At 36.5% G+C, this 25,489-nt stretch overlaps 2 protein-coding genes across 2 annotated transcripts in view; both read left to right on the top strand.

Moving 5' to 3' along the window:
• Positions 1 to 758: 758 nt before the first annotated feature.
• pxdc1b (PX domain containing 1b) lies at positions 759 to 11,848 on the top strand. The gene is made up of 5 exons (XM_055020979.1): positions 759 to 1,173; positions 7,945 to 8,036; positions 8,655 to 8,772; positions 8,874 to 8,985; positions 9,560 to 11,848. Exons 1-5 carry the CDS (start codon positions 918 to 920, stop codon positions 9,681 to 9,683), a joined length of 702 nt encoding a protein of 233 aa, XP_054876954.1. The 5' UTR covers positions 759 to 917; the 3' UTR covers positions 9,684 to 11,848.
• Positions 11,849 to 12,621: 773 nt separating this feature from the next.
• Positions 12,622 to 25,489, top strand: part of tmx3b (thioredoxin related transmembrane protein 3b) — a 41,279-nt gene continuing 28,411 nt past the window's right edge. Inside the window, exons 1-9 of the mRNA XM_055020959.1 lie at positions 12,622 to 12,715; positions 12,953 to 13,010; positions 14,082 to 14,121; positions 15,152 to 15,275; positions 15,420 to 15,465; positions 20,433 to 20,513; positions 20,941 to 21,040; positions 21,197 to 21,274; positions 22,464 to 22,530. Coding sequence (XP_054876934.1) covers positions 12,622 to 12,715; positions 12,953 to 13,010; positions 14,082 to 14,121; positions 15,152 to 15,275; positions 15,420 to 15,465; positions 20,433 to 20,513; positions 20,941 to 21,040; positions 21,197 to 21,274; positions 22,464 to 22,530 — 688 coding nt within the window. The remainder of the gene's footprint in view (positions 12,716 to 12,952; positions 13,011 to 14,081; positions 14,122 to 15,151; positions 15,276 to 15,419; positions 15,466 to 20,432; positions 20,514 to 20,940; positions 21,041 to 21,196; positions 21,275 to 22,463; positions 22,531 to 25,489) is intronic.

Genomic DNA, 25,489 nt, shown 5'->3' on the forward strand with positions numbered 1-25,489 from the left:
ATACTGTATATTTCTATTCCATTAAGTTTTAATTATGAAACTTATGACTTTAAATGTGAGCATACTTTTTGTTTTTTAATTAAAAAGAATTTTGTATCTATCTCCCAATTGTGACTCCTAGGAGTCAAAGAATAATTTTGTATCTCATAATCCTGAATATCACATATAAAATTGAGATTTAAAATTGAAATATTTTAATAATGAAAGTCAAAATGAAAAACTGATTGGCTTCTTAAAAGTCCAAGTTATTGCAATAATTTCTAAAGTGATTCTCTCTGCATCCCCACTATTTAAAGCACCTTTCACTAGTTAGCCTCTCACACTCACAACAATGCACACATTCATTTACACAGATCGGTTGGCAATATAGGAGCCTTGCTCAGGGGCACATCAACAAGTGACTGGGGGAAGCTGAAAAAAATGACTAAATATGACTAAAATACATAATTGTGGCTGATTCTCTTCTGAATTATTTTGAGACTAATAATTTTGCATTCTCTTCCTCAAAATCACGATTTTAATTAGTAACCACTTATAAAATTGACATAATTTTAAATTCACAAAAAAAAAAACAACAACAAATCATATGACTTTTTTTTTTCTTTCAAGTGGCTAAAATTGTCTATTCAAATCAGCTTCGCAGAGGCGCTAAATTAGTCTCTGAAGTCAGTTGAGTGTTTTCCCTAAGTCATGCCACGTTTGACAGTACTATGGGTTGAGCAAACCCTCCTCCTTCTGCTCCTCCTGCTGCTCCTCTCTCTCTCTCTGCTGCAGCTGTCCGACGCTCTCAGAGGGCAGACGGAAAACTTCCCGAAGTTGCCTTTTCCTCCTGCGGCGCAGCGTTTAGGTTTCACCTCCACCACGGCCCCCCGCGGCAGCAGCCCCGGCATGCTGGACTCAAACGCCTGAAGGGCGGGATGGCATCGGCCGTGTTTGAAGGCACGTCTCTGGTCAACATGTTTGTCCGGGACTGCTGGGTTAACGGGATCCGGAGGCTCATCATAAGCCAGCGCGGAGAGGAAGAGGAGTTCTTCGAGATCCGAACCGAGTGGTCCGACAGGAACATTTTATACTTGCATCGGAGTTATTCCGACCTGGGCCGGCTCTTTAAGAGACTGCTGAAGTCCTTTCCAGAGGACAGAAAGGACTTATCTAAATCTCCGCTGATAGAAGGTCGGTAAGATGGGAGAAACAGATCGAGACAGACAGGAAATGATGACAGACACTTATTATTACAGCTGGATGTTTAGACTGATGGTGAAAAACGCGCTAAATTAATGCGAACCTGTACAAATATTACCTTTTGATGATATTATGCATGCATGTTAATCCAACCAAGGCATCTCTCAAAAGTTAATTAGACATAATGAAAGAAGTATCAAAACATTATATTTGTATTATGATTAAAATTGAAATAGCCAATTTCTGTTTTATAGATTGACTGAGTTTGCTGGCTTTTTAATAGAATGACAAGAATCCACCACATGCCTGCATCAGGAGCTGATAAGTCCTATGTTTCAGTGTTCATTAAATAGCCTACAGGATGATAAGAGTGGGTTCTCTTTGTACTTGGAAGCTTGATTTTCGAAAGTCTGACAGAAATACAAGAGTCGGAATTCTGAATGGGAAAGTCAAAGCTCGCAAAACAACCCTGAGTTTTGCATCCAATTTGGCTGCCAAGCATATAAGATCTCAGGACAGTGGTATTAGCACACACAGTAGTGAAAATTTTGAAATCAATGCATGAATTGATTTGTGTTACTAGTAATAGTTATTTATAAGATGGCTGATCAAATCTTTCTATTTTCTGAGTTGCAAAGAGAGCACCTCCAAATAGGATGTGACATCGTTCCCATCTTGGAGCTCTGACCACCATAATAACTCATATCACACTCAATCTGTTTTAGCTTATATTTTTGGTTAATTTCCCCAAATGTTTCAGTGGGACCCCACCCTGCAATCCTTAGAAAACTTTCTAGCATCTCTCCTGCATTGTAGGAATCTTATGTGCAGGACTTTTCCCTTTTTGAGGTATCTGCAAAGTTCAGGTCTCTTTTCCAGAAATTGGCATTTAATTGAACAGTACAATTCTTTGGATATTCATGATTCTGCCTCAGACAGAGCAACTGCTGGTGTTTCGGATTTCACTCTTTTTTCTTTTGTTTGACTCCAGAACAGCTGTGGAAATCATTTCAAAATGTATGTTTTTTTTCTCAGCTTCAACACACTGCTGCACAAGCTTGCAAAGTCTCAAACTAGCTACCATTTTGTAGGGTCAAACTTCATTGCATTTAATAGGATTTTAATGTGATAGGCCACCAGAACAAAGTGGAAGTAAAATACCAATGGGAACTCTGGAGGACTTGCAGAGATCTGCCATGTTTGAGGGAGAATTTGACAACAATTAGGGATTTACTCTATTTGAATTTCACAGAGATACACGCTACAAAAATTCCCTCTTAAAGTTTGCCACAAGCCACGCAGGGAACAGCAAACATGTGGAAGAAGATGTTCTTGTTCGGTAAGACAAGAATGAAACTTTTCGCTTAACAGAATAGATCTAAACAAATTAATATATTTTGATAGGCTAATAAGTGTCCAAACTGATTATGCAATCTTGAATCTCCAGTTGGTTTTGAAAATATGCTCAGAGATGCTCTCTGACTGAGTTTTAGCAGCTTTCAAAAGAATGGTTAGGAAGTTTCTGTAGGGTCAAGTGTTGCTGCTGCAAATGTGGCAAAAAGTGCTTCTATTAACTCAGGTGCCTGAAGGCAAATGCACAGGAATCATTTTCCTTTCGCTTCACAATTATGCACTACTTTATGTGGATCCATCACACTGGTAAAAATAACAAAAACATCTGTGAATACTTTTTCTATGGCACCACATGTACACTCCTTAGGGTTATGCAAATCCAAAGGGATGATGATATGTTTGATAGTGGATACATTTGTTAAGGCTCTGAGGTTACTTTGAGCTGCTCATAGGTAGCATTTACTTCAGCCAGTTTGAACAAGTTAATGATCAACAAGTTCTTCTTTAGGATGCGTTTGCAGCATCCCTGTTGTGGAGCAGGCAGCATGTTTCTGTTATATTTCAACATAGTTAAAGCAAAATATATTCTGTGGCTTTTGTGGGTGTATGGGATGTGTTTCTAGGTTGTGCTAATTAAAACACATTACAAATCCATCCATCTTTATGCATAGTAGTAAATGTCCATAGCCTTTGCACAGGCTGTTTGGTGATGTGCTCATTGAAAGGAAATTGTGGAATTTCTTAGTTTTGATGCATTACTTTGGGTTTTTACCCGAAAGCTCTGCTTTGCTCTAAGTAGAGAAGTTCAGATAAGCATTTTGTTCTCAGAATGCAAGTAAAATCATCATATCCCCCTAAAAAGCCTAACAAGCAAATTACTATTTTGTGCTAAAATCATTTCAAAGGATCAGTTCAAAGAGAACTTAGGAATAATTTGCTGTTGGAAGAAAATCAAACGGAAGTTGTTGTACCACTTACATAAATGTCATCAAACCTGAAAGACATGCGATATATTACTGTTAATACAGGAAAAATAGCTTTGCATGAGAAAAAAATTATTTAATTGTATGGCAAACTAAACTTTTCTGTTCTGTAACTTCAGCTTGAGTAACAACAGATTTTAAATTATTGATCTCTATGGACCAGTTTGTGACATCTCTATGTTGGGCCTCAGTATTTTCAGCTTTAGCTGGTTCTATGCTGAAGTTGCCTCAGATTTGGCACAGTTTCCGATTTATTCAGTGTTTGAGTTTCCTTTGCACTTCCCCTTTGTCTCTGTACCCCGCGAGCCGATGCAAGTGTTTCGGAAACATCCCTTTAGTGGAGGCTGGAAAAGCTCTGCTTCCTGCCTGGGCCCTGAAAGAGCTGACAGAGTTGTTGACAGCTCACTGGCTTCCCTCTTCCTCTGTAGTGTTTGGTGTATTTTGGGAAGAGGCTTTCTGGGTCACATGACTGACTTTTTGCTTCTTTATTTTGTCCGTCACCTCTTATCCAGACCACAGCTGAACAGTAAATGTCAGGTTCATGTAGTCTAGGAAAGTCTGGAAATGTCTGGAAAAGTTTATATAAAATTTGATTGAAATTCTGCAGGTTTGAATACATTTGGATTAAGAAAACAGAGTGTTATTGATTCAATTTTACCTTTTGAATAAATAAAACATTTTTGAATTTGAATTAGAAGAATACAGTAAAATGCCTTATTTATATATTTTATATATTACTATAAATGTCTGAAGGTCTGATCTTACTCCCTCCCTCATGTACTTCTTTTCTTTTTTGTGCTTTCACCTTTTTTCCCTCTTTTCCTCCTCCTTTCTATTCTTCTGCCTTTCTATAGTTGCATGTGTTCTTCATTCTTTTTTCCCTGTTCTACCTCTTGTCCTTTCTAATATCCTTCCTTCTGTCTTTTGTTGTAACCTTCTATCTTTCTTTCCATTTATCCTCCATAGAAGAAAGTAGTTTTTTCTTTCCTTAATTACTTTTTATGTCTTTCCTTGCTATTTCCTTTCTGTTTTTTTTGTTGTCTTCCTTCCCCCCCTGTCTTCTGTTTCTCATCGTTCTTTCTTTCCTTGTGCCATTTTTTTCTTTGTCCTTTTAATGTCTGCAACCTTTCTTTCCTTGTATTTTCCTTCTTTATTCTTGTGTCTTTCCTTTCTTTGCAGTTTCTTGCTTTTCCATTTTTGATGTTAACTTTTTTTTTTCATCAGGAGAATCCCCACTGAGAATAAAAATCTCTTTTGCCAAAGAATCCTGGCCGATATTGGCAGCAGGACACAAAATGCTCCATATTTCACTGTAGAAATATTGCAACCATCTTTAGTACTTTGAATTAAATATAGAATATTGGAAAGTTTGGAATTTTTTTATGAAGTTTATAGAAACTGTCAATGGATGCTGTTGATAGTTGAGGCAGAAGTTAAGCTACTTCAGTCATTCAGGGCCGCTTCAACGAGTCACCAGTATTCCAAACAACACGGGTTTAATTACATTCTTTCACATTCAATATTTTATTTGCGTGCCTCGAGCGTTGTTTAGATTGACGGTCCTTTCCCAGTCATGTTTTCCTGTAACTGTGGAGCACCCGGGCAACAAAGAGGGCGTGTAGAGCTTTTCAAACTGATGTCATGATGAGAAAGAGATTTAGAGAGCGACTGAGAGAGGAGGGAGACCGGCCATTTTTAGCCTGGTGTGTACATGTGACCTCAGTGTGAACATCAATTGGACCCGATTGCTCATAGTTCATGTGAAATAGGTATAATTAAAAATCCAACTGGGTCACTGTTTCCTACAACTCAAATACTTTAATTAAAATAGTTTAGGACTGATGGACAGTAATTTACTTGCTGTTTTTGAGAATTTTAGTAAACTATTGGGTTATTCTGGCATTATCAAACTGTCCTTAAAGAAGATTCTGCAGTTTCGCCCTCTACAAATAGCCTTTAAAAATAAATAATGATGTTTTTGTGACGTTCCAGGCTGCTCTTATATTGTTTTATTTTTTATGAGCGCTAATCCCTTTCTTTCTATTATAATGATCCAAAAATATTCATAATAAGATTCAATTCTGAATTTAAAAACCACTTTCATCCTGTGAAATGATTACATGTGTTTAAAATACATTTTATGCACAAAGAAATTTATAGAATATAATGAAAACATTTTAGAGTTTCACTTCAAGAATGCAAGTGTGTCTCATAAATGAGAGTACACAGCAGCAGGTTCAATAGCTGCCTGAATGAAGTTGTTTACAGAATAGTGTTGTTAGCTTGTTGACGGCGATAATAAGAAATAACATGCTGACCAAACTGCTGTGTGTTGGTGGTTGAGTGATTATGTGCTAAACTGCTGACATATGCTTATCAGATCCTCACAGACGATGGTTGTGACTCTTACAACATCTTCTGATGATTTTGAACTCTCCGTTTAAAGATGAATTTGACATTTCTGAGCTCATATGTTAGATTATGTATGATAATAATAATTGCTATTTACCTCAAACGAGGCAGTTTCTTGATTCTACCCAAAACTTACTGGCAGCTAAAAGGAAACGTCTTTAAGGTCTTCATAGTTATCAGCTTTAAGGCCAGCAAATCTAACTGAAGAGCATTTCATAATGAGTTAAAACATAACATCAGGAAGACAGGAAGTCCATGCAGGAAATAGACACTTCAATGGGAAATTGAAGGAAATGGTCTCAGGCGTTTTAGTTGGAAAACAAGACAGATTTGCTATGGCATATTTTCTGAAGACAGTTTTTGAAGGATAACTGGACAACTATAAAATCTAAGCTTATTTCTAAGCTTATTTGGAAAACATAGTTGATTTCTGTCTTGTATTGTGTTAATTGCAAGCATAGCAAATTGCAGATGGGGTTTCCAGGAACACTGAAAATACCATCTTCAGTGGGACTTTTCTTCCTATGTGGTTTAAAACTTTTCTCTGTCCTCTTCCACTGTAGAAATCTGGGACACACATTTTACAGCGATCAGCTGACGTGAGTCACACATTGACTAAATAATGAAGCATATATCTTAATAAGAGCAATGAGTGGCTCTCCTTCAGTTTCCTCATGATGACTGTCCATGTTTTTCATAAGCATGGTTACAATGAAAAGTGGTGCCGTTTTCTGTTCATTAGCTGTGGTTCTACTGAAGAACAGAAACTTTACAGCAGTATATGTAGTTCATTAATGAGCTATAAATAGTTGGAATTGTTCATGATAATGTTTTTAACTTTTTAAAGCTTGTATATTGATATTGTCAACCAGTCCAATCTAGGAAAACACATTTTTAAAACTTCCTGTTAAAGAAAACTTCTGGGCATTAAGATTCTCTAAATGTTTTAGGATTTAACCATCCAGTAATTCTCCAACCCCCTGGGAATGATGCAATCCCTTTAAATGGTTGAGGCTGTGGGTGCACATAGCACCAGTTCTTCTATGCAACAGTGCCTGTTCTGTTTATGTTGTTTAGATGAGACAGAGCCTCGTCAGTTTGATCTCAGTATTTGTTCTTCAAACTTCTCACCACATCCCTTTCTGTCGACATGGCAGTAAATGACGCCTCCCTGACCGCCCAGTCTGAGGGGTGGCAGCCACATATCACCAAACAGGATGATATTTATCCACCCACTACCTTCCAAATATGCATCCCCTCTTTTGTTCAAGACTTAAAGTATCACAGACTTTGGTATGCAGCATCTCTTATTACCGTTCTGTGTTATTATGTGCTGTTAAACAAATGTCAATGGTTACACAGTAATTTTACAGCAACACTTTATGGAGTTTCTTGTGCTCCTGTTGCAAGAGCAGGTACCATTGTTAAGAAAAAGGTTACTTTAATAAAAGCTTGGCCACTTCTTTTATGCATCTAGATTGACCTTTTTTAAAAAAATCGAACTTTTCCGATTGCTATGTCCTGAGTTTGCAGATAGCTAACGCGTTGTTTCAGTAAAGGTCACAGCAAAAGCCTTGATTAATTGTCAAAGTACAAAAATAGTTGTGCTTGACATTTCAATTTGGTCTGTTTCTTTGTAGATTAAAGGTTTCTGTACATAGCAGTACTTAAAGGTGGATGGATAAATCCATACAAGGAGCAAAGCCTTCAGCAGTGTAACAACTAACAAAAACGCTTGGATTCTGACAATTTATAATGTATTAATATACACATTTAAAGAAAAAGATGCTGTACTAATCTTAGCAATATAATGTGACTACCTTAATCATAATCATACCACTTAACATGCATTAAGCTACCACATAATATATACATAAAATTAAAAAATCCCTTCTCACCCACCGCGGGTGGTTTTATCTTATATATATACACACATATATATACAGTATATATGTGTGTGTGTGTATCAATATTTTCATCCCCATCCATACATTAATTTTTTTCTTTTTTGCAGGTTTGGTAAAAATCAAAGATGCACATGACATTGAGGAGAAGTTGAATGAGGTGGAAAGACTTCTAAAGAATGCCATCAACATGCCATGCAAGGTTAGTAATTCAATTAAAACTGTCAGTATATTTTTAATGTGACAAAAAAAAAAACACCATTCATAATTATGCCATAAAATGGAGGGAGTAAGGCCAGAGAGATAACAAAGTCAAATAGCTACAACAAACCCTCTTTCCCAAATTCCATTGACTAAATAAATAACATACTGGTGTATATTTAGAGGATTAAATCACTAAAACTGCATTGCATAACCACCACCAGGGTACCTGGAGTTATCACTTTATCACTTTATTTTTTACAGGTGATATTTCAACAGATAAAATCAAAAAAGTAAAATGAAAAGCAGCAAATCCTTAAGAAGATGTGACAGTAATATTCATTATTATTTAAAATGACTTGCTTCAGAGTTTAAAACTCTGGGCTACATAAAATATTTGTAAAGTAGAATAATGAACAACACAAATAAAAAAGTATGACAGGGTAGAGAATTATGACAAGTCTAATGTTGACATAAACTTTTTGTTTTAGTTGATGATACTTGTATTTATTTACCATGCAATGTTAAAGACACACTCAAATGTTTTTTTTTTTTTGTGATCTTTCATTTCATGTCAGTACTATTGATGTTCCAGAGTCTAAAAACATCCCTCCTCCAGTTTTCCAGGTCGGAGGTGATGTTGACTTTCTTTGAACGCTCGCCGCTGGACCAGGTGCTAAGGAATGACAAAGTCCACAGAATCCAGCCGTGCTTTCAGAGTCCAATCAACATATCAGGTACATGTCCATGTGGAACATATTGATCAGTGAACTAATTTCATCCCCCAGCTTTTGAAAAAGTTCACTTATGATGCAATGATGCACTCTGTACCTTTCAGAAATCATGCGGTCGAACGGATTTTGTCTGGCCAACACAGAAACTATTGTATTTGATGATAGTATACCAGAGGAAAAAGAAAGACCGTCCTCCACAGACTCTGGCGAGCACACGTGAGTATTAAGCTTGCAGGTTACTTTGTAAGATAAGCTTAGACATATTCTGTGCATAAAAAAACAAATTTATCATATCATTCTGGAGCTAACTTTTAAGTAAGATTGTGTCAATTTTGCATCACCTTTTTGACTACTAAATTTGCTATTTTTCCACAAATCCTACTCTTTCCATGTTTGCTTCTGAATTGTTGAGTGATGAAGACTATCCACTGCCTTCGTGCATTACAGGAAGTCTATCTGTACACCTCTTCCTTCCTTCTTTGTGTAGGAAGCAAAAGCGGAACACATTCTTTTGGTACTTGCCACAAAGCAGCTTTTGAAAAATAAGAATGGGGTCAAAATGTCACAGTTTATTGCTTACAGTTAAAATTATACCTATATTTTCAAATATATACATCCATATACATATTTTAATGTTTAAGAAGTTCATCAAAATATTTTGTGATATTGTTAATGAACTCTATAAGAAGAACTTTTTAAATAACTTATTAAAAGCCCACAATAAATATGACATTTCCGCTAATGATGAGTGTAAACTTTTGACTGGACCTGTTTTGGATTTTTCCTAAAGGTATGATGACGGAACAGAATTTTTGCCAATGGAAGCAGACGTGTGTGACGGGGAAACAGAAGCGTATGTCACCAACCTCTCCTACTATCATCTGGTCCCTTTTGAAACGGACATCCTGGAATGAACACTTGTGGATGGATATTTCTCCTTCAGCTGAGCTGAACTATGCAACTCTGCACATAGCTGCTCCAGTTCAATGCTGCTGCTCCTAAATGCAACAGTTTCCTGAGTTGGTGAACTTTGGAAGAATGCTGCAACATCACCACTTCATTCCCTTCACGGGACATCACCAGTGTGCCTCAGTTGGAGTCTTAACTCTTTATCATAAATGTTACAGATCTGATGGTGTCAGCTCGACTAAGACATTTTCTTAAAATGCTAGTCATCCACTTTAACAGGACTAAAACCGATCTGCATTTGTAGTAAGCATCCGGTTAGGGAAACCATACATCAGTCGAAGTTTCAATAGAGTTGTAATTTATTGGATCATTCAGTGTTAATGTAATTGACCAGCAATCAATTCTATTGACTGGGCTGGTTTGTCCTTTCTGGATTGCACTTTTAAACTGCTAACCTGCTTTGCTAAGATATTCGTGATGGAATTCATTGTCTGCTCTCCACCTACACAACTTCTCTCAAAACATTGTCTTAGAAAAAAACATTATTTTCATCTGTTTTCGCCGTGATAGTTGTGATTGCACAAATGCTTTTCTAACATGTCAAGATCCTAGTTAACCCGGACTGAATTTGTTTGGATGCCACTAAACCTTATGGAAGAAAATGGAATTCTTTTGGTTCTAACTTTTGGTCCTGATATTGACACAAAAAATTTAAAATTAGCCATGTTCTGGTACCAATTTCAAGTACAAAAGTACATTACATTGACATCATAGAGATCAGTATTAAATGTTCTACATAGTATTGTGATTTACCCCCACTAAACTCTCATGCACAAATGATCTTCAGGATACAGCAACTTCCTTTTACAATAAAGCCAACAAATAATTTTCCTGTTGGAGTTTCTTCAGCACAGCCACCCAAAATACATACTCATTTCATAAGTAGGAATACTGCTGAAAATAATCAAAATAATCATTTTCTTTCCAAAGTCAGAAGGTGTTTCTGACTTGAATTTTTCCTTTTGTCTTTGTGATAAAATGTACATGTGTTGTTGTGTTTATTAGATGTAACAAATAATGTAATGAATGTGAGCCCTAGTCCTGAAAGCTAAACCACTTCAGTGCTGTTGTTACGGTTGAAGCGAGGAAAAGGAAGCTTTGTTTTCCAGCCCTGCTGAAGTCATTTCTGTCCCGCCCTGTGACATGACATGAGTTTGCTCAGTCAGCTTCATTTGAGCGTGGGAGTCTGCAGCTTGGCCTGGGACGGCTAAACAAGACTTTTCTTTATATGAAAAAGACAAATCACTTTGCTTGTTTGAAGGTGTGGATAAAAGATCTTTAATGGTCCTCCTGTCACTATAAAGAAGACCCTTACAGTTCTGAAAACTCGAAGCTCAAAGGAGCATTGTATTTGGGTTGTTCTAGATGTTTTCGTTTCTATGTAAGCTAACAGCTTGTGCCCAGGTTTCTGCCACAGCAATTACAAAAGCATTCACATACTTGGCACATGAGCGGGGAGCATGTCCTCCGCATCAGCCCATGCAGCTACTCAGTCTTGATCTCTATTCACCCCGTGAGAAAGTGCAGCTCTTTTAAGGGTGAAACACAACAGCATCCCTTATTTTTTAGTGAGATTACATTCTGAAGCAGCACATTACCTACATTTTTGCTTTGCAAAGGTCTGTTACAAAACCATGTCAGGACCAAAAACTTTCATTTTTGAAACTTGTAAGTCAGCTAGAAAGTTAATTTAAGATGCTTCTGCTTCCTCAGTGCATAAAGTTGTGACTGCAGTTGTACTAAAGAAGTGCAATGTAGCAAAGGAAATGAGGAACAAATTGCTGGTACTTTAATTTCTGTGGTATTTTCCCACATATCAATGCCTAATGTGCCAGCTTTGTGTTTAGGAGTAATTAAAGCAAAATGGAATATAATATAACAAGAATACATATGTAATGTTCAGCCACTTTCTGTGAATCAAACAATTCTCTATAATGTTATTGTTTGCTTTCGTTATGTGTCATTTGAGGAGCTAATTTGCAATGTAAATATATTTTAATGAAGGTAACTAATTATTAAGTGGTTTGATAACCTTGAAACAATTCAGTGTTAGATTCAGATTATCACTCAGAGATTTTCTCAGACAAATAAATATGTTTTCAATAAATTATGTTACTTGTTTTTGTCATTTATGAGTAATACACAATGATAAAGAATATGGGGTCAGTTTGTACGGATGAGGAAAGCTCATTCAAATAATTTCTGCAATGAACCACACTTGTAATATTATTTAGCTATCAGTTTACTATAGCTTGTTGGTTGTTTTAAATCATAAAGGACCAAGTGAAATCTCATGTTTCACATACTGACACTTTAATCAGCTAGTTTAGAGGGACACCTTGTGGCCGATAACAGTAGTGATCTTCACTCGTTCCTTTTTAAAAAAATATCCAAGAAAAGCAAGAGGGGTGAAATAACCCCAAAGGAATACAGAAAGTACAAATAGACCCACAGTTAAACAGGCCCCAAAATTACAATGCATTCATGTTTGCCTTTGTCTGTATTAGTACATTGCTGAATTGCAAAAAAACCCAAAAACTGTGCACTGGAGCAAGAAAAGTAAATTATTATTGGCAGCTAATGGCAATAATAGACTTGATGCTCTTGGCATAGAACATCAAGACAACTAAGATGAAAAATAAACAAAAGTGATTTTTTAAAATTTTATTTATAAACCTGGGTATTGTATTCATGTTACCACTATTCTACTTTTTAATTTGCAACACAGTAAAAATCAGTTACTGTTGTACAATAAAAAGCAAAACAAAGCAAAGTAGAAAAATAGACTTTTAAAATATAATTTATTGCTGTTTGTTCTATTATATAAAAATATATATTTAAATTCTGACGTAAAGCTTTTTGGACTGCTGCGTAAATCTGCGCATGCGTACCGACCACAACGTTAGCAGCAGCATTTCCTGCTTGCTCTTTCCACTTGAAGCAATGGCAGAAGTCAGGGCTTCCGTGATTTGTGGAGGTACGTTTATGTTTACCTGCCTTTTGCACCCTCAACAGTTTAACACACGCACTTTCACGCTTAGAACGAGGTCTGAAGCGGCTGCTCTATTAACTTTGGCCCAGACTGAAGCACAGTTAGCCTGAGAGGGCGACAGTAGCTTTAGCTGGTGATGCTTCAGTCATTAGGAGCTCATAGTTGCAAGTTGTCACTGATTTAAGCATGCCTATTTTTTTTTTCTGTCTTTTCCTGTTGCAGTTCTGGCAGCTTTCTTGAGCTCATCGGTGTTTGCTTTTGTTGAAGATCTCGATGAAACGTAAGTGATGCTTTTCTAATTTAAATTTCCAGCTGCAATGGTTGATTGAAACTTGCCCATGTAATAATGCAACTTCCTGAGTTCACAAACATGCTTTGTAAAACCATGTTTGTATGCATGGTTGGACAGTGATTGTTTAAGGTGTTTACATCTGAAAACGTGATACTTCTTTATGTATTGCATGACTTATAGCCTTTTGGAAATGTCAACATAATTTTTCTCTATATATTTTTCATTTAAATCAAGAATAAAAAAACAATTATTTTTTTGTATTCTTATTAAGCTTATCAAATAAACCTTAAAGGTTTTCTGTATTTCTATATTCTTGATCCAGTGTTTGCATGAGCCTGTCACCAGTATTAAGATGCACTATAGTTTGAAAAAGTATAATTTCAAAACCTTCAAAGATTGTCCTTCATACTGCTCCTACAGTTTAAAATCCTTTAAATAAGAAGTAAAAGAAAGTACCCAACCAGCATAGCCACATATTTCTGCAGCTGTACGAAGTTTAGAGTAATTTAGAAATACCCTTTGCCCCATCTGTTGCTGCCAGTTCAAAAGACACCCAATACATGTTTCTGTTGGTTATGAAAGAGAAATTTGACCTCAGCTTGCAAAATATACTAAAAGTTGTATGTGAAAACTAAAATATACTAAAAGTTGTATGTGAAAACTAAAGCAATCACATTTTCCCTCATTTATTAAGGTAGCAATACACAGGAGAACATCAAGAAAGCAAAATATTCTGCATTGCAGACCTATTTTATTGGAAAGATGCATGTCATTAAATACATATTAACGGTTGTCTGTACTATCAGATAAAAATAACAAAAAGAAATGTTACCACATACAGTTAAAACTAATAATCCATGTAAAGTTGCTTAATGAACAGTAGGGAAAATGGTAGCTTCCAAGTTTTTAAATGAAGACAATTAAAATTATGTTATAAATCTATTGATATATATTTGTTTTAAATACTTGTCTTAGCATTGCATACACTATATCACTCAAAAAGAGTTTTTAAAATATCTGCTGAATCAGTATAACTTTCTGTTTGTTTTTCTGCGATAGGTTTAAAGACACCAGGGAAAATGACGTCTGGCTGGTTGATGTGAGTGTGACATTTAACACGCATACAAACACAAAGTGATTCATTAAATTCATCAAAGTGTGGTTAATTTTGGGTTGAGCATGCCACTACCCTGATCATCGCTTGCTGATGTGGTATCTGCTGGGGAGGGTGTGTGTGCAACGTCCTCTGTGTTGGTGATTAGTTAAGAAGTCAAGCATGCGGAGAAAAGCCCAGGGGATTGGAGAGCTGTGGTGTTTGGGTCTGGGTCAAATCAGAGGCAAACGTGCCTTACCAGCTAGTTTGGTCTCCAGGAAAAACTTCTGTTAGTAAGGTTATTGGAACATTAGCGTTTGCATAAGCTGTTGCAACATTGGAAATATAAAGCCGTTTATGGTTGTTACTTGATTGTAAGCAAGTTTTAGGAGGTAAATACTGATGTAATCTTAGCAAACATGACTTAACCATGAATTAACTATGCTTTAGTTGGCAGACTGAGTTCAGTTTCATTAAGCACACTCAGGCCTGATTGCTGCAAATCCTATGGAATCAAGAAATCCTTTAAACATAACCTATCTGACCAATTAATACAGTATTAACTGTTCTTAAGTGGCTTAAAGTTTCTGTTTAGTATTGTAAAACCACTATTATGGCTTTTATACTTGAGCAAAACACAATTACAGGGATATCCACAATTGGATAAAACACAGAATGATGTTGAGCCTTCCTAGGAGTGGTAGTCTACCAAAATGACTCAGAGAGAACGTCCACGACTAACAGGACATTACAAAAACCCAAAAGCAAAATCTGAAGCACAGCAGGCCTTACTTGTCTCTGCAATTCTACAACAAGATAAAGATTGGACAGAAACTCCATAAGAGAGTTTCAGGGTGAAATCAGAAAGGCTTGTCCCACTTTTTCTGAAAGCACCTTGGCCGTTTTTTAGTCATTAGAAATGAATGAATCAGGACAATGAGGTGTGGACTGCTTTTAGTATCTTTTGTATCTAAGAGTTGCAGCTTGAAGGCTTTTGTTTTCAGAGAAATAACTTTCCTCTTGTGATATCTTCCAGTTCTACGCTCCGTGGTGTGGTTACTGTAAAAAACTTGAGCCGGTATGGTACGATGTGGGAGCAGAGCTGAAAAGCTCGGGGTCACCGGTGCGTGTTGGGAAGATGGATGCCACTGCTTATTCAGGTGAGTAAATCATTTTATAAATTAAATGTATGTAGATAAATATCCTTGCTTTAACTAAATTAGATGGCTACCTCAAGATTTTAAAAGTCTATGATATAACTATTGTTTCTCGTGTAATGGGAGTATTATTTTTATGAATTGCAGGAATGGCTTCAGAGTTTGGTGTTCGAGGCTATCCGACAATAAAGCTGTAAGTGTTCACCTTTTATTTTCTGGGAAATACTCGCATGGCTACTAACGACAAGCATTACATGCAAAAATGCTATTTAAAAATTACCATAATTCATCTGTGTTTGAAAAACTTTGCACACCTCAGTTGTGCAGTGCTAGTTAAAAAAAATACAGTAATTGTGGCCAATTTCCAATCCAGCTTTATCTATGAAGCATTTTAAAACACCAGCTAGAACAAACTTCTAAAATAATGTAAAATATGCATTATTACAATTATCAGCAGATTCTTTGTAGCATTTATTTATCATTAAGATTGTATTAAACAGACTTAAGCATTAATGTTGGTTAAACACAACCTAAATTAAGTAGTTTTCAGGTTGTCATTGAGCATCATGTCACACCTTCCTGCTGTCCTGTTCATTACAGACGAACTACAGAATAACAAGTAGATATGTTCTGGTTCATGCGTTGTTTCTTAATGGCCAGGATGCCTGTGCATCCTTAAAAAGTCTTACATTTATGCTTCAAACAAGCATAAATATAGAGCAGTCATTCTGTCATCTCATTAAGATGACTTTAACTTATAGAAAGAATATGATGCGACTACTTTTATTCTTTTTAAACTGACCTTTTGAAACCTTATGTCTTTATATCAAAATTACTCATACTTAAGTTGTAACTAACTTATGTTACTTCGATCAACTGTTGATTGGCAGGACAAATACCAAAATACTCTTTTCATTCTGTCAATTTAAAACCTTTATATACTGAACTTTTGTCCCTTTGCCTTTTTCTAATTTGTGTAATTATTAGAATTGTGTGTTGCTTCTGTTTGTGTCTCATCCCCTGAGGGCCAACCAGTGGGGATGCCCGAAGATAACTAACTGTATTCAGGAGGGAAAAATGTGTTGTTGTGTTTTCCTTGAGGCATAACTAAATGACAGACTCTGTTCACACGTTCTGTACTTGAATTTGATTATGTTTGGCTCTCCCAGATGCTGTCAGTTATATGTTTCAATATTTAATGCTCGGATATATTTTCCAGTATTATTTACAGATATGCTCTATAATCCCTGGCTTCCTGTTGGTGCCATTTTCCCTGATCCCGTCTGTTGTAAGAAATGATTTCTAGAATGACAAGTGACATCTTCCCCATTAAATCTCTGGCTCTATGTAGACGCCAGCTGCGTAACGGCAGAACGCATGTTGACATGAGAATAAATGATCAGGGTCTCCTCCATGTGTTTGAAGCTGGGACATTTATCAGCAACACTGCCATAATGGGCTTCCCATTTGGTTTCATCAGGTTCATTTGGGAAAGTGCCACAGGATCACTGCGGGGCTCATGACATTAAACCTAGAAAGTGATGAAACGGGCATCAAATCGCACGAGATGCCTCCCTTGATGAGAGAAGGAGACTTGATTTAGAGGCTGTTTGCCCGTGAGCTCATTAGGCCCTGTGGGCTGGTGAAACCTTGGTGATCCTTAATGCATTCTGCTTGTTGGAGGAATGGGAGATAATTAGGAAAAAGGTTATTTTGTTTTTATTTTCTTCCTTGGTGCTATATTTTAGACTAACCTGACTTTTGTCAACATCTGTAGATGTTGACAACTGAAGCTGGAATTACTTAACAGGAATATTCATCATCTATGTTGATCATTTAAGTTCAAGTTATAATTCAAGACAAGTGACTTTGTCTAATAAACTATACACATCACTATAACATTTGCAAATCAATCCTCAGGGAAAAAAACAATTACATTCTGTATCACTATTTTGCTTTCTTTCTTTCTATTTAGCATGAATTATAATTTTTTGTAATTCACATTGCTCTTTGTTTACTGTAGTAGAGGCTGCTCTCATTAAGATTCTCCTTAAGTAGACAATTGAAGTTGTTTCAAAATGAAAGCAGCACAACTGGATTTGTGTGTAGATTTACAGACTTGTTCATGCTTAATTTAACATTTTTTATGTGACCCAGTTGAGGAGATGTAAGAGGTGTGGCCTGTGGCTTATAAAATGTTACAATGAAATTTGTATATACTATCGTATTCATTTTTGATGACTGTGGCTTTAAATAGACAGCATTTTAAAACTGATCAAGCAATAAAATTCCAGAATTAGTTTGTTGAATATTTAATGTTACATCTGGTGTAGTTTTTGAACTTTGTTTTATTATTATTATTATTATTATTATTATTATTATTATTATTATTATTATTATTATTATTATTTTTGCTCAAATGTGTAGGTAAAACATCTGGTCAAATACCATGACTCCATGGAACTTCATTGCTGCCTGTGCATGAGTCATGGCGTTGATGTTAGCAGGGTGTGAAGAGGTGGGGTGTTGTTTTCTGGCACACATTTAAGCCCCGAATACCAGCTGAGCCTTACTGAAATTCTGCGATACGTCAGCGTACTGATGCTGACTCTGTGCAGGCCCTAATGGCCTGTACCAGCATGAGCGGTTGGCATTATCTCACCAACATGTTAATTAGATCATTGGGTTTCAATGGCCTCCGGAGTCTCTCAGTGCCACGCTGCACCTTTGGGATCTGTCTGAAAGTGAGCGCCATAGCATTAACAGGCAGCTGACGAATCTGCAGCAACAGTTTTATGAAGTTGATATGAATGTGGGAGGAATGTGTCAGAGTTTTTTATTCTTTATTGAATCTCATGCATAAAGTATCAGCCCTACTTTGTAAGTCTGTATGTGTTACTTTAAAGCCTAAGTTATATTAGGACATTTTATTCTATCAAGCCACCAAGAATCTAAAATGCTGTCTGAATGCATCATTTTAAGCCTTAATGTAAAGTGTGGCCTAGAATAAATTCCTTTTAATGTGCAGCCAAGATGCTATTTGCAAATTACTTATCAGTTTATGACCAAATCACATCAGGTTACTGTCTTTTTGTTGTATACATAACACCATATTACAGAATAAGAACATTTCTCTGGGATGTACAACAGATTAGTGTTTAAACCTCCCACAAATGGATGAAACCACAAAATAGGTGAAACGTAAAATTATAGTTTCACAGAGGAATATGTTTCTAACCAGAATTGGGCAACTTTTACACTTGATGATATCCAACCACAAGAGGTAGAAATTTTTTCAGCAACTTTTTAAGCTCTGACTATTACATCAAATCAGTGAAAACATTAAATACAGAAATTAAGAATTAATGAAAAGTATGTTTATTACCTGTTTAAAGGTTAATATTTTGAAAAGGTATTTGTAATTTGACAAGTAAATATCAATGGAATGCATATTATAATTTATTGATGTGAAAAATAAAGTTGGGGGAAGATGGAAAAACGGTTTTAAAGCTTTTTAGATCATTTTCTAAAACATGCTGAGGCATATCTGCTGTTCATTCAGGCTCTGTGAGAACAAGGCGAGAACAGGAAGGCTGAAAAAGTATTGTAAAGTTGTATTTTTGTGAACTTTTAACCTATGCATAATATGGAAAATGAAGAAACTGGAAATGATTATTGAAAATCATAGAGTTAAGGTAAAACCAATTGTTTGAGGAATACACATACAATACAGAGTTTTACCAATGCATATCTGGTAACTTTAGTAATGTCTAATAGATGATGACAACTCATAAATTGATTAATAAATTTGTGTCAGTTTAGGTTGATGCTCTTGTTACAACAAAACTTGAGGATTTTCCCAGAATGTTCTCGTATGAAAATTTAAAGCCTTTAATATGCATGTCTGTCTTGTGTGGTTTTGTCGACTCAGCCATTGCATAATGCGTCCATTTCCCTTTCCTTCAGAAAGTCTTGGGTTCCTCTTGCATTATGTTCTGGGTCACTGTCTGTCTGTGCTCTGGCTGTGAAGTGTCATCCAAACAGTTTTGGATCATTTGCCTGAGTTGGGGCAGATGGTTCATCCCTGAACAGCCAAGAAGTCATCTGTCGTCTTTTGTCTTTTTAAAGAAAGTGTCTTGTGACCCTTTGTAACAGGAAGACAGACACGGGTCTGTCTCTATGATGTCTTATGCTGAAAGCGGATTAAATAAGTTGTCTGAAATCTTTGCTTTAATTTTAGCTCAGGAAAATGTTGACATATATCATATTTGTCTGAAAAATGCTGTTTTAGATTGGGTTTGATTTATTAGAAAGTTATTGTGATGTTTTAATTTGATATTAATAACTATTTTCACCTTCTTTTTTATGTTATACATTTTGTTCTGTGGAATAATTATTCCAGAAAAATAATTTTCTCTGAAAATTCACCCCTTAGTGAGTTTTCATCACTTAGCTGGATGTTGGGAGGTGTTGTTTCTCTATGGAGACTATGCATTTATTATCTACTGTTATTTTCTTTAATGTTGCTGAACACATCAGTTTTCAATGTAACGCTAGTTAATTTGGCTACTGTTAATGGGCTCGCCATCTCTTTGATGGGTTTGTTTTAAGTTTTAGGCCCAATTCTTCTGTCCCTCCATCCTTGCTTCTTTCTGTCCATCTCTCTTTCCTTCATTTTTTTAATTTTGTTTCTGCCATTCTTCTGTTTTTGCTTTATTTCTTTTTTATTATTTCCATTTGTTATTTCCTTGTTTTTCCTTAAAGACTGTGATTTTTTTCCTTGTCTTTTAATCTGTCCTTACTCCTTCCTTGTTGTCCTTTTTTAGTTCCTCTTTGTGTTGTTCTATTTTTCTTTCCTTAATAGCTGCAGTTGCTTGAACCAAAAGTGAAGCTTTCCTGCAGTAGGAATACTTGTCATAAAAATTAAATTAACAATAGATCTTTTGTTTTTGCATGATCGTTAAATATTTAAAAGTCTTGGCTTTGAAATAAGAAGACTTAGAGTTTAGTTAACAGGTAAAAGAGCTTGATAAGGATTCATGTGCGACAGTATAACTTTGTCTACATTACATCAGTATTTATCTCCTAAAACTTGCTTCCAATCATGTGAAAATCATAAATGGCTTTTCACCCCTGCTTTGTCTCTGTCTTTGTTTACAGGTTAAAGGGCGACCTTGCTTACAGCTACAAGGGACCCAGAACAAAAGACGATATTGTGGAGTTTGCCAACAGGGTGGCAGGGTGAGTCTCGGACTGAAACAATATGACATGCAGCTAAGAACTCAGCAGAACTTCCTTTTTTTCCAAGTGCCACATGCTGTTCTAATGAAAGCCATCCAAGCCTGCTTATCAACACAGAACACAGTTGTTTCATAGCTCAGCGGATGCCTCTGATGCTCTACTTTAAGCCACTGCATAAAGCGAGCCTGACAGATTTTCTCCTCCTTCAGGGGAAATCAAACTCCATCCATGACAGAGGGGATGATCAAAAGCTTGGCCCCAACTTGAGAGGGGGAGACATTTTTTTCTCTTAGCAAACCTCCACTAGGTGGAGCCATCAGTATATAAATCAACAGCTTGACTTCCCTGAAAGTGCATGTTTTCTCTGTCTCCATTTGAGGTAACGACCATCAAAATAAATTATATTTTGTGGGTTCTTTTCCTCCAGACCAGCCGTCCGGGCTCTTCCCAGCAAGCAGATGTTCGAACACATGTTGAAGAGACACGATGTTCTTTTTGTGTACGTTGGTGCAGAGTCTCCTCTTAAAGTAAGCACCACCCATGAGACGTTGTTTTTGTTCCGAGCCTTTTCAGAACAGGCACAGTGTTGAAAATTTAGACTGCATAAAAAAAAATCACACATTTTGTGCCCCTTTATTACAGTTGAAAACAATTAAACGCTGATTTCTTTTTTCTGTTTGCAGGAGAAGTACAACGATGCAGCGTCTGAACTTATTGTTTATACTTACTTCTTCTCAGCTTCAGAGGAAGCTTTGCCTGAGGTAAATCATTTGTTTATGTATTTTCAGTTCAGTGAAAGGACTTTTGATACAATTTTGTTCGTGCTTTATCTATTATATCTTTTCATTACTCCAAAGTAACTTATGTTTTTGTATTCTTAGTGTATATGTACCCATTAGAACACAGTTACAGTTGTTTTTTTTTTTACAAATAAAACTAAATGTGGGGAACATTTATATTCTGTTCACTTTCTATCAGATGTAATAGAAATTCAACTTTTATGCCTAGATCCAAAATGAAGAAAATCTGTCCCAATTTCGATAATTTTGGGTGATCGACCAATATTTATGTGTGTAACTTTTCACATCCATCGATCTTATATACCTCTGCAAAGCTCTGAAAATAAAGAAACTGTTGCTATTTGCCCTGTAGTGAGAGCAGGATGACTGACAGATCCGCCCACCAGGTCACATCTGCACATGTTTGGTTAATAATAGTCACCCCACTGTTGCCAACTTAGTGACCTTGTCACCATTTAAAACTACCATATGAAGAGGAAAATACCATGCCATCACCCTGAACACATAACTATGATTGTGAAAAGTGCTGATAGCAGTATCATGCTGTGGGGATGCTTTTCTTCATCGGCAGTGGGGAAGTTGATTTTGACAGAAATCCTGTTTGATGCTACAAAAGACTTTGCACTGGGGTGAAGGTTTGCCATGGTAACAACACTAAACATTAAGACAGAACTACAAAGCTTATTTATGTGTCAGAATTTCCCAGTATTTACAAAGTTTTCACTCAGGGGTACAGAAAGCAAATGTAAGCCACACTTTTCAAACTTTACAGTTTATCACATGGCTCTACTTTCTGTTGGTGTAAAACATGAAATCCCAAATAAATGCCCTGAAGTTTGTTGCTGTAACATGACAAAATGTGGAAAAGTTCCATGTATAAATGTCTAAAACAATATACACTCACATATGCACAGAAAGTCCCACAAAAAGTCTGAACTATCCCTTTAAACTGCTGTAAAAAGGCAGGCTAAGATGATGTAAAACTCATAAATTGCTCCATGCTTTGTTTTAAATCATATTCTTTGACTTTTACGGTTTCCTGTCGTGTTTATGTTGCAGTTGTTATGATTTATAAAGATATAGTCAGATCAGCTTCAAGTGATCTTTTAATGACAATGAAGTAACACAAGGTTTTGTTTTTTTCCAACAGTCTGTGTCTTTGTCAGAGCTGCCCGCAGTCGTTGTCTTCAAGGATGGATCCCACTTTACTTATGATGGTAGGTATCCTGTTACTCTGGTCTTTGTCTTACACATTCTCCCTTGTCTTGTGCTTTTCTTTCCTGCTGTTGTTCTATCATTTCCCTCACCGCCGTATGCCCGGCTCATCATAAACCAGCCTGGGCTCTGCCCTGTATTATAGCTGTGTGGTTAGGCCAGGGATGTCGCGGTGGTTTGTCTCTGGGCGGACGTGCATAGCGGGCCTTGGTGTTGGGCTCTGTTCTGAGTGGGCGTTGGAGACCGCAGTTTCAGAAAAAAGAAACAAGCACTGTGCTTGTTCTCTGTCTACACAGTGAAGCAAAGTTGAGAACTGAACTCACACTGAAGCAACGACAAAATCTGAGTTGAGTGGTTATATTTCTCACAGACAGGCTTCATAGGTAGTCAGAAATTTTCTGGAAAACTGGATTTTTATCCCAGGTGTGGATATGAGTGGAAAAATACAATAGAGAGTGGAAAATATGTGCATTTGTAGACCTTATATTCCAGCCATTCCAAGCTTCAAAGAAATAGTTTAGGATAAAAATGCTTATTTTTGATAAGTATACTCAATGCTTATCAAAAATAAGATTTAATTCTATTATTTAGTCAAATTGATTACATGTAATAATGACTTATATTGAACAGGGACACTAACATTTATTCCTATTCTTAATGTTTATTAGCAAATTAAAAAATGACCTAAAACAACATCAAACTGAGAGATCTCTCTTTTGGAAATAGGAAGAAGAAAAACAGTTTGAGACACGAGTACCCATCAGTTTTTCAGAGTTAGAACACGACTGTGGTGCAGGTCTTGGGTCACCTAACAGCAAACTGGTCTGGGTCTCAGCTCAGCCCACAGGGAATCTCAGCACACAGCTGCTGTTCGACCCGAAGGCCGTTCTATTTGCAAGATATAGCCACTCGCTCTTCTGGCCCAGATCATTGGATGGTTTCCCGCTTTGGATCACGCCAGAGCCAAATAAGAGTTGAAAAAACAAACTATTCAAGAAGTTGGTGATCATTTGAGAGAAAGTGAGAGAAAACATGTTGTTACAAAAATCATTCTACAGGAACAAAAAGGAGAAAATGCATAAAACTCTCCTCTTTGTTTCGCTGTTTTACTATTTATTTTTCTGAGTCATCCTTCAATCCGCTCTGTGGATCAGACAACCAGGGATGGAAATTACGAACCTGTGGCTTTGTTGTGTTAAACACCCAATAGGAAAAATATATATTTTACAACCTTAAAAAAGAAGAAACAATTAGCTGCTTTTTCCCAGTCCAGTTTGGGAGATTGATTTTAAGAAATAGATAGTTTCAATAAGAATTAGCACCTTGTTTAATTTCTATGTTCAGAAACTTTGACATGCATTACATTCAGACAATTACATTTTTTTTTGGGGGGCTTATTAACTAAGCAAGGTCATGAAAATAGGAATTGAAGATGTGATTGGCAAGAGATATAAGATTGTCATCACTAACTGAAAGAGGAATGAAAAGAAGTATTTGTAGAGGACAGCTCAATGTGTTTGAAAGGTCACATCTTAAGTGGTCTTGCTTGCTACAGATTATAATTTCGTGTGACCTTTCCTCCTTACTCTTTGTTGGTTTTCTTCTTCAAATCTGGATTCTGCACAAATATCTTCTAAAAATCATTACTTACTTAGTTTTAACATTCACAAGTTAGCTAAAATAAATGGAAAACTTCAAATTTAAATCTTAAATGTGGCAAAATGTATAAGAACAATTCACAGATGTTAAGAGGAGCTGGAATTATTGTAATGCTTCAGGGATTCATTGATCCCTAAGGATATAGCAGTTTCTGAAAAAATCTAAAATTAAAACCTATTGATATACATATATTTTTTTCTTCTTAACCCTTGAAAGATTTGTATATTTCCTGTGACATTCATTGATGTGCTGGTGAGTCTTTTAAAGATAAATATACTTACAAAAAGAAACAACCAGGAAATGAAAATTGTTTGACCTCAAATATATTACACACACATTCATATAATAATCTAACATTACCAGTGACACACACTACAAGACACACACAGTAGTTCTTTTTAAGAGGAATATAGTATAAACAATGGCATTTTCAATGCTTCTTAATGGGACATTTCTTTCAACACAGAAATTTCTGGTATTGTGTAGGTTAGCCATTTGATTGATTGCAATTTGAGTAATTCAAGCTGTATGTATCCAACAAAGCCAAACTAGCATGAAAAAAAAGAAACATATATTACAAAATGTATTTAGAAACTGATTTACGCTTCTCATTGCAGCAGTGTGAGTTTTCCATGTTGCTTCATTATGCGTTGAAAATCAATGCCGGATTCAACATCAACAGGCAGCCTGAAGCGGAAGTGAAGAGCGTCGAGACACAGTGCCAATACGAACGGCCCCCAGTAGTAGCTGTTGGGAAGGTTGGGTACACGCCGCACGACGTGCAGTAAAAAATCCATCTGTGTTGGGGTCTTGTAGCCCACACCCAACTGCTCCACCTGAGCGCTGCAGTACATGGGCTTGTTGCTCCAGAACCGCAGGAGCTGAGACTCGCCGCAGCAGACGTTGACCACAAAAACGCCACACTCAGCAGAGTCCTCCAGGACCCTGATGCAGAGGATGTGCCTGTCTGGCATTGCCATGGATGCGGCGGATTAAACTTTTCAAAGATGAAACAGCTAAACTGGATGATAAAACAACCCGCTGCGTGCTTCTTTTCTCCCCTGTTCTAATCTCTAAAAGTAAAAACACGTTTATTATCGAACATCACCGACTGCAGCTCGTCAAGCAGTCAATGGCAGCAGAAAGAAATCCTTACGCTCCTCTCGTCCTCTTCCACGTCCTTGTTTTTGTTTCTTCTGTAGCTCCACAGCATCTGTTTCTGTCTGCTTTGCTTTATTTCTCAGACTTGTCTCGCTTAAATTGCTCTGACTTGATCCTTCATAAGAGAAGAACTGATCCTAA

The sequence above is a fragment of the Poeciliopsis prolifica genome, unplaced genomic scaffold (assembly GCF_027474105.1).
Source record: "Poeciliopsis prolifica strain line A6 unplaced genomic scaffold, Auburn_PproV2 SCAFFOLD072, whole genome shotgun sequence".
Taxonomy (NCBI): Eukaryota; Metazoa; Chordata; class Actinopteri; order Cyprinodontiformes; family Poeciliidae; genus Poeciliopsis; species Poeciliopsis prolifica.

What these genes read in the sequence shown, in the direction of transcription:
- pxdc1b (XM_055020979.1), top strand. Translation starts at nt 918, where the DNA reads ATGGCATCGGCCGTGTTTGAAGGCACGTCTCTGGTCAACATGTTTGTC. An exon ending in TAAATCTCCGCTGATAGAAG is followed by an intron (nt 1,174 to 7,944) that starts GTCGGTAAGATG and finishes TCTTTTTTGCAG; the next exon opens with GTTTGGTAAAAATCAAAGAT. An exon ending in ACAGACTCTGGCGAGCACAC is followed by an intron (nt 8,986 to 9,559) that starts GTGAGTATTAAG and finishes TTTTTCCTAAAG; the next exon opens with GTATGATGACGGAACAGAAT.